Genomic DNA, 9,477 nt, shown 5'->3' with positions numbered 1-9,477 from the left:
TGTATACTATGAACAGGAAAATTGTCACAATTGTTCCCACTTTTTCTGTTCACACTATACCGGCCCTTAACGGGTCAGAGTGTGCTATATAACTGGTGGCTTTACCTGGGAGTCGGGGTCCCATAAGGCGCACTGAGAGATGTTAGCTCCGATCAAATGGTCCTATTTCCACCTCCGATTTCGGTCCGGTGTGGGCTGGATACTGATCAGTAAATTAAATGGAATTGGGGGGTCTATTTGTTCTAATGGCCAGTTTACTTTTAATTGTTCTATTTAAATAATTCTGAAGCGAATAGAGAAAACGATAAAAAGGTTGCGCGGTCAGGCTATCAGAGCTAATGAAATTGTGCATTTTTACTTATTTCCACTTAATCAAAGCGTATTTCCTGGCCTCTGGCAGTTATGCAATTTGACGCAGCTACAGTCAGTCCTTGGACACAGGGACGTATCGGCATCACCTGGCGTAGAATCGCTAGAATTTGTTTGAGATAAATAATTATAGTTCCTAATCGCTATTGACAATTTACTTTCTAAGTTTTAATAAACGGGGGGAGAGAAGTGGGGGGTGGGCATGAACAATATTTAATTTTTGAAGCATAGTGGTAACATGGACCAGTACTTTTAGAAAGCTTATTTCCAACACTGGACGGAAGACGACGGAACAGACGACATGACGACGTAGGGGAAGTGAATCTTCATAAAAGTTTCAAAATCATCATACACCATTATCCACCCCACTTTGGTAAATAAATAAAATTAATAAATTTGGTGTTTGAAAATTAACTATTAATATTTAATAGAATGGTTTATAAAACTGCTATATTTAAAATTTAAAACGTTACAAGATTTAATTACGATAAACCGGAAATGGGCTAATAATTAAAGAAACCCTTTTTAAAATATATTAATAAATAAAACGTAAACCATCAGTTTTCAAAACCAATAAAAATCACTTTCAAACCAATTGTAAACCATTATTTTTACAGTTTTTTCTTAAAAAAATCAATTACGATCAATATTAATATTTTATTTCATTGTTAACATATCTTTTTCACTGAAACCAAACTGAAATTACACATTCATTTGACTTCGTTAGTGAACTGGGACAAAATTGGATCCAGGCAATCCTGAAACGAAAGGATTTATTTTCAAACTTGATTTAGTTCTTTAATGACAAGACTAAAGTATTGATCAAATCAAATGCAGGGGCACCGATTCTTTGCCCCCCCCTTGGATAAAATGAGCTTGGGGGCACAGCCCACCCTGGGAAAAGGTCTTATTTGAAGCCTCAGTTGGCTCTATCATTGCCACCTGCGTTATGATAAGGCCCCTGTTATAAGAGATGGCCATGAATCTATCCGGTTCTTTGAGGAAACAACTTTAATTAAGGGGCATTGCCAGTCAGGGGGTCCGTACTTCCGTTTGTACGCGTATAATATTTTTTTGTATGCGTCTCATAAATATTAAATAAAAAAACTTTCGTAAATTGCGAATTCTTTGGTACAAAAGAGCCCCAATTGAAGTAGTTATTTTCATTTTTAGGCTTTAATAAGGAAAGATCTGAGCTGGTTAGTGGTTGCCAAATCATATTCCAAGTATATTGATTTTAAATTAAGATGGAGTTAAAGTAGTTGCCGATTTGGTATAATCAAATTGGCTTTAATTATCTTACCGAAAAGGCTTGATATGAGCTTAATTTCTCAGAAAATGGAATGAGTTCGAAACAAATTTATTAGTTCACTGAGTCACGTGTTCTCGCGCTCATTTAAAACCATGTCAAACTCTTTTAAGCTACTCCAATACTTTCTCCCTCTTGTTAATCATGTTCGACATCGACGAAATGGCAGTTCCATTCTACTATTTTCCTGAAATCTTGACTTTACGCCATATGTTTTTATTTAACCGCAAAGTTATTTTTAGATTTTGGAAAAAGAAATACAATAAATACAAACCTGGAGAGATTTATCAATTCTTTTAACTTCATCAGCCTAAAAAATTAGTAATTAAAACAATTAGACCACTTTTAATTCAATTTCATTTGGGGATTTTAGATGAGTTCACACTATCACTTTAAACCAGCTTTTATTGCGAGTTTATCTCAATTTCGTTGGTCAAAACTGGCATTGGAACTGACTTAAACTGGATTTTACGCTATAGTGTCACAGTAAATAACTTGGCTAATTTGACTAAAAGCAAAAATTACCAAAATCAGTCAAACATATTAATTCAAAATTTAAAGTCGCAGTATTTTTCAATGCTTAGATTTTGGGAATTTTCAAGCTCAAAACTGCGTTACCTCTACATTTTGCTCAATTGTTTCCAAATTTCTAATTTTTTTTCAAACATTTGAACAAATAAGAGGATTAAACTTCAGCAAAAAGGACCAGCTTGTTTAAATTTATATTCGATGTTTATAATAAAATCAGGGGCGTAGTACAGTAAGTTGTAAAATAAACGAACCACAAATTCTGATGTGTGTGGGTCTGTGGGTGGGCGTGTATGTGTATTTAAATTTTGGAAAATGGTTTCATTTATTCCCGAAAGGAGCAGATTCTTTTTGAAAATAATAAATAATGATCAGATTACAAAAAATACCACATATTTAGCTATTGGAAAGGTACTATACTTATGAAATGGGACTCACTTGAGTGTTTTCTAGTTAACGTTCGAAAAAATTGGGATATCAACCTGAATCCTTTTGAATAAATCACGTGTCAAACTACGTTAAAAGCCGGTTTTAGACTTCAAAACAGTAACTTAAGATTGTAAATTTTCCTTACGTACTAACATCACTAAAAGCTATCGAATGCCTTCCAAAAAAACCATGTGTGGTCACATCATTTTGCGCTAAGTGTATCCTACTCCTAATCCTTGAAGTAAATATGTAAATTTTAATTGAATCTGCAAAAATGCGCTTTTTGAAACGCTGTACATCATCCGTTTTTTTTAATAGAAAATGGTCCCCCCTCCCCCCAACAAACGAATGGTCTTCACTGAATGTATTCTGCCCATTTTTAACGTAACTTAACAAAAATATCTACACGCCAATTTAAAAAAAATGGTTTTAATTGGCTTTTAAGCGAATATAGTGTAATTTAAAGCGTAAGTCAAACTCTTATCTTGCTTTAATTCTAGGCCAAAATATTTCGTTTACACCGGGACAAATAGCTTACACCTTTACGTATTTCCTAATTATTTGCTTCCCAAGTTAACAATTACTGCACTACAGTGTAAAATATTGGCAGAGTTTGGACGTATTTGGGACGTTCGTTCTTACAGTTTGTTCTCTGGATCGTTAGTAGTGACAATTAGTATAAATAGCCAAGTTAAATGTTAAATTAATCTGAATTGTATTCTGCTATATAAATTCGTCTTTGGCTTCATATTTGGTTAACTAACGCAACAAAATAAAATTTTGAAGAATAACTCGTGAAATCATTTTGGTAAAATCTGGCGTCTTGTTGGAAAATATCTTTACTCTCCGGAGAAGCGAATAAGTTTCTATTATTGATTTGTAAAAGCCTAATTTTAATTTTTTTTCGGGGAAAAAAGTGCTGATAGAAACTTAAAGCAACTTGATGGACCACATACATCGGCCTCTCAGTCCTAGGAGACTACAGGCCGGATAAGCGGCGAAGACTTGTGGCCTAGAGACCAGATAGATCTCAAAGCGGTGGATACATTACAAGTAGGTCTGGATAACAGTTCTTTCAGTGTAGACTCTAGACCTGAAAATAAGTCTTTTTCCAGGAGAGACTTGACACCAGAAGACCAGTAGTTCCAATTCTTACCGGAGATCTCAAGGTCACTAGGGGATCACTACTCCCAGAGGAAACTGGAGCCGAGATATCACCAATTGAGATTGTAAGTTTGCCAGACAGAAACATCAAGTGCATTTTGAAATAGCTCAATAAAGTAAATCTAGCAAGGGTTGATAACGGGGAAAGTCGAAAAACTCAAAGCGGGAAAACCTCTTAAGCTCACGGATAGAATTGCTAATTACCACTTAGAAGCGTAATGGTTCCCGATTTTTAGCCAGTGTCAGGGTTGGACGAAACCCGAAATTCGTTTATTACAAATAAATATAATTATTGAAACTTACGTAAGCACTAAAAATCCCATCCTTTACCATGCAATCTTCAATCTGCAAAAATATAATGCATTTACTGATCGAACAAATCTAAACAGTAAAGTTAAAGCATTAGCAGCTCTATCATTTCCACCTGTATTATGGAAAAACCCCTGTTTGATTGACATGAATCTATCCGATCCTTCGAAAAACCTGACTTTACTGAAGAACGCGCTGCAATAAATTTATAGCCAAGGAAGCTAAAATTAAAAATAGCCAATGATAACGCGTCGTCAGAGAGCCATTGTAGAGTATTATAGTTAGGCAACTTAAACTCTGTTCTTAATAAAAAAAAATGCGGAAAAACGATTGCTAACACCCGCTGCGATTTGTTAATAAGAAATTAGCTTCCCTAGTGGCGAAATTATAAATTGAGTTTAATCCATTAAACCTCTTAAAAGAATTGGTTTTTTAATGTATAAATAAATGCAAAAGCATAGTTGTCACGGATAAATTTAATTAGTTTTGCGTGTACTTTGCATTTCTGCTTACCGCACTTTGACACTGCGCGCATCGATTACAATATTTTTTGTGGTGCGCAATAGTAGAAGGTTTAACTAAGGCACCACGTGCGTACGAAATGATTGAAAATAATTATTGGTAAATTAATTTGTGTTTCCCAGAATGACTACGCTTAGACGACATTTAGCCCCATCTCCTTCCCCCTAAGGCAGTCAAATAAGCTTGGTATCTCGTTGTTTCCATAAAGCCGACGTGGGTAATGTTTTTCTTGCCGTTCTCTTTCTGGGGCTACATTAGACCCTGATGGCAGCCCTTCGTCTCAATCTATTAATTCTCCCGAGAAATAAATCAATGCTTTCCTGGTGTTTTAAAGGGACAAAAATAAGAAAACTTTGGATAAGCGCACTAATTAAAATATTTTTCAATTAAATATTTAAATGTGAGAAACGGTGGGAATCCGTAAGGTTAGTCTTAGGACTAACTAAATCGAAATTCTACTGCTAACTCGTTAACTATTCGCTTGAACAAAGAGAAAATAATTAAGCACAAAATGCTTACGTCCATTCGCGTCTGTATTTGTTGGTTGTCGTCTGAGCACGTTAGGCCTAAGTATTCGTCCAAGGGAATTATTCTTCCTAAAGTTTTGTCCATGCAATTGTCGAGACCAGAGAAAATCTAAAATGAAAACATTTCGCAGTAATTAACATTTTATTCCTTTTTATTTCCTTCAAAAGTCTCAGTGGTGTAGCCAGAAGTTAGTAGTCCTTAAGTATAAATAAATACTTTTGTGATAACTGATAATTATGGAGTTATCTTTATAATTGTACTTTGAATACAATTTCAAAATGTATCCACAAATAATTTTACCTTGACGACTTTTCGTTGGAATACCTGATTTTCGCTATACTTTTGTCTTTAAACAAGTTCACTTTAAATAACGGAACAATTTCTATATCTGCTATTTCTTTTAGTCTTATCCGTGGATATCAGTTAACCAAATTCCGAGCGCTATACCCTTGAGAAAGACCTCTTAAGGTGTTAAAGAAATGTTCGTAGAGGACTATAAAGGTTTTTCTGCCTATACGTGACTCATTTAAGTACTGTTACTTCAAACCAACATTTGCTTTCAACGCTCAAGAAATGAAATGTCTACTTACTCCACTCGGGATAACAGAACGAATGCAAGAGACTATTGACGTTTTCGAATCCTCTTGACCTAGTGCTTCTGAAATTCATAACGTTGATAAGTGCAGCAAAAATAGATTTGAACCCGGAAGACTTTGAAAAAAAGCGCTTCATTTGTGACTTTATAGATTTTGCGCCACTCTTTTACATTATCCCATTGGTATATTTTCGCCATCTCGGAAAATGGCGAGCAAAATTAATAAAAATTCCCTGAACTCTGGTTTTACTTACGTAATTGACATTAAATATGGCTTATTATGTAGTAAACATTAATGCTTATACCACCTCGTCGATAGTACTTTGTCGTAAAACGGGCCAGAAGCTCATAATCCAAACCAGAAATTAATTCTTCTCACTCGCTCGCTATGTTCCCGAACAGCGTTAATACAGTAATGTGAAAAAGTGATAGTTGTGGAATGTCATGTTTTAAGTTAAGTACTAAGCTTGCCAAATAGAATAGCCCAAATCTCTTCTGTGTATTGTAATTTGACGCAATCGTTCCAAGTGAATAGCAGTGGCAAGGTTATTTAAATCTGATCAATTTTTAAAATTTATCGCATACTCGCTAGAGAACTACGTGTATAGAACATTTGTCAATTAACCTTTTATATTTAAAATTTAATAGAAAATAAATAACATTCACTTTCTAAAAATATACTTAACGCTAAAAAATATATTTCGAGTTTCATTTACTAGTTTGAATTTATTACAATTAATCCCCTACAAAATGAAAATATTTTTGTTCAATTATTTTCTCAGCACGAAACAATCTACCAAAAGCCAGAAAATTATCTCAAAGGAATAAAATTATTTACAGTGGAAGAATTACTCCAAACACGAATCTTCTTAGTCTAGAGGACCCTAAAAACCAAGGTTGCCCCAATAAGATATTGCATAATTCTACTTACGACAATACGGGTCTTGCGATCGTTGACAATTCGCATACGATATCAAAACGAAAACAACGGCCAAACTAACTCTCATTTCCATTGTCACTATTAATCAACACTAACGAAAATTGCAATACACTATTTGTCCCTCTGATTTGAATAATAACTGTATATTTGGTTAAAGTGTTCACTGCTCGTCTATTTATGATATTTAATAAATAATTGAACTTCCTTCAAATCAGCGTAAAAAAGGAATCAAATCACAAATACCACATCTGTTTTCGTTGTTTGCTCAAATTAGCAAGAATGCATTTAGTTCTGCATAGGGAGAATGACTTTGTTGAAACTATCCGCGGGCATCAGGTTCAAGTTTTCCCCAGGCTGGAGAGGATAAAAGAAAAACGGCAACGTCGTGTGCTTCAATCACATTAGAAGCCATCAGATTTAGGGAACCAATGATATAGCGGGCTAGCTTGATTTTTAGGGGGGAAAATTGTACTGTTGGAACGGGAAGTTGTATTGGGAGCAGCGCTCAAAATCGTCTCAATTTAGTCCTTTCTAAGAATAAATAGAAATATTCTTTAAATTAAGTAAGATTTTATCTACGACAGGAAACGGAAGAAATATATGTTATCAACTTTCGTCATCTATATTTAAAAAAATCATTGCAATTAGTCGAAATATATTTTTTGTTAAATATGAAATCGCTTTCTTAATTAGGATTTTCCGATAAGAGTTTAAAATCTAAATAAAGATGTATCGAAAGTCAGTTGATTGGGTTATTAATTTTATTATAGTTCATATCTATAACTGCTGTGATTTGATGCGAAATATGTCTTAATTTTCCTAAACCAGTAGTTAAAATAAAAATTAGGCTCGTGACCGCATGTTTAAATTAACGCATTTTAATAGTTGTTTCTCTTAAATAAAAAGAATTTAAAGTAAAAAAATGTTTCTCTTACGTCGCAAAACACAGCTTTAATAGTATACTAAACAAAAGCCCGGGATGAGAGATGTAGTGTGCAAGTTGTTCCTCAAATTTTAAATTTATCATTATTTTGACATTTTGTGAGCCATTTGTTTGCCAATTAATACTATTAAGTCTATAGTAATTTGAATGGCTAATTTTATAAGTAAGCAAGTTAGTGTTTATTCTGCGCTGTTCCCATAAGCTTGTAGTTCCCGTCTGGGCAACAATTTACACGTAGGCAGTAGGTCCTGCTAGGGCTAACATTTACAAGTACGCAGTAGGTCCCAGCTGGGTTAAATTACCTGGTCCTTGGGCTTACATTTACACGAAGACAGAAGGTTCCCCCTGTTCTTAAATTAACAAGTAGGCAGTAGGTCCCGCTAGGGCTAACATTTACACGTAGGCAGAAGGTCCACCCTTGGCTAACTTTGACACGTAGGCAGAAGGTCCCCCCTTGGCTAACATTGACACGTAGGCAGAAGGTCCCCCCTGGGTTTCATTAACACGTTAACAGTAGGTCCCACTTGGGGAAAAATTTACACGTAGGCAGTAGGTTCTTCCTGTTCTTACATTTACAAGAAGGGAGTAGGTCCCTCCTGCGCTAATATTAACACGTAGGCATTAGGTCCACTTTGGGCTAGTATTTACACGTTCACAGTAGGTCCCCCTTGGGCTAACATTTACACGTAGGATGTAGATCCCACCCCGGTCTAACATTTACACGTAAGCAGTAGGTCACCCTTGGTCTAATATTTAGGTAACCCATAAGGGCTGAATGTGTCGATTTAGAAAGTCAGTGGGTGGAAAATTATAAGAGCTGGGCAAAACCGACATTTAGTTCACCGGTCTTGAACATTTTCTCCCGATTTTCAGAAATTTCATTTCAAATTTTCCAGCGAAAACTAAGCATATAAATAGGCACGCATAATGCTTCGTTTCCCACCACAATTTTTATATTATGCACCACATCGGTATCGACGGTACACCATTTTCACTATGGGCGGGTTAAGTTAATGATAGCCCGTCCACAACGTATTTGCAGGTAAAAATAAGTTTATCAATAGGCATCCATAATGCACCCTTACGCACCACTTTACTTACAATATGCACCGTAACCGGTTTCGAAAATACAGAAATTTGAAATTGACGAGACGAAATATTTTTTTTTTAAAATGGCCAGGCCAATTTAATGGTGGCCCGCCTATTGGAAATTTCCAGCTTAAACACATCCTATTAATAGGCACCCAAAACGCACCGTTACGGGCCACCCTTTTTCAAATATGCACCGTACGGGTTTCGGAGACAAATATTTTTTTAGATTAATGGGACGAAAGTACGAGATTTTAAGGGTTTCTGTGGCATACAAATATTATATTAAATGAAATGAAATAAAATAAAATAAATATATTAATTAACGTTATAAAAAATCGACTTTGCCAATTAAAGAAAAGTGCTAAGAAAAATGATCAACACTATTCGGTAACAGATGAGCTGATATAAACATTTGTAACCCTTCAGGTTCATTTTCCCCCGCATACTTACATATTTTAATTTTTTCTGTGTGTTATTTACTTTTGTTATTACATTTTTTCCCCGCACTCTGACAACCGATTCTCCAAACCCCCGAGTCAGACCAATCTGGTCTTGAACATGTTGTTTAGTATTAATTTAATCAATTTTAATGAATATTCTTGACCCCTCGTAACGTACCATATACCAAACGTCGTATAATTTTAAGATCTAATACATAAAAATTACCCCCGCGAGTTAGAAATAATGAAAATTAACTTAAACTTAAGAACTTAAATAATTTATGACTGGTACATAGGAATCCAGTATAA

General features: G+C 35.0%; 1 protein-coding gene across 1 annotated transcript; it reads right to left on the bottom strand.

The window, feature by feature from the left end:
- Positions 1-1,079: 1,079 nt before the first annotated feature.
- Positions 1,080-7,159, bottom strand: LOC149933663 (uncharacterized). The gene is made up of 6 exons (XM_090157365.1): positions 6,685-7,159; positions 5,749-5,816; positions 5,150-5,266; positions 4,103-4,144; positions 1,953-1,988; positions 1,080-1,127 (listed from the first exon to the last, which is right to left on the bottom strand). Exons 1-6 carry the CDS (start codon positions 6,764-6,766, stop codon positions 1,080-1,082), a joined length of 393 nt encoding a protein of 130 aa, XP_090013491.1. The 5' UTR covers positions 6,767-7,159.
- Between the last annotated feature and the right edge of the window lie 2,318 nt (positions 7,160-9,477).

The sequence above is a fragment of the Leiobunum rupestre genome, chromosome 8 (assembly GCF_980474605.1).
Source record: "Leiobunum rupestre chromosome 8, qqLeiRupe1.1.hap1, whole genome shotgun sequence".
NCBI classification, from domain to species: Eukaryota; Metazoa; Arthropoda; class Arachnida; order Opiliones; family Sclerosomatidae; genus Leiobunum; species Leiobunum rupestre.
The sequence above is the reverse complement of the archived record's forward strand: the minus strand, read 5'-3'. Positions and strand labels throughout refer to the sequence as shown.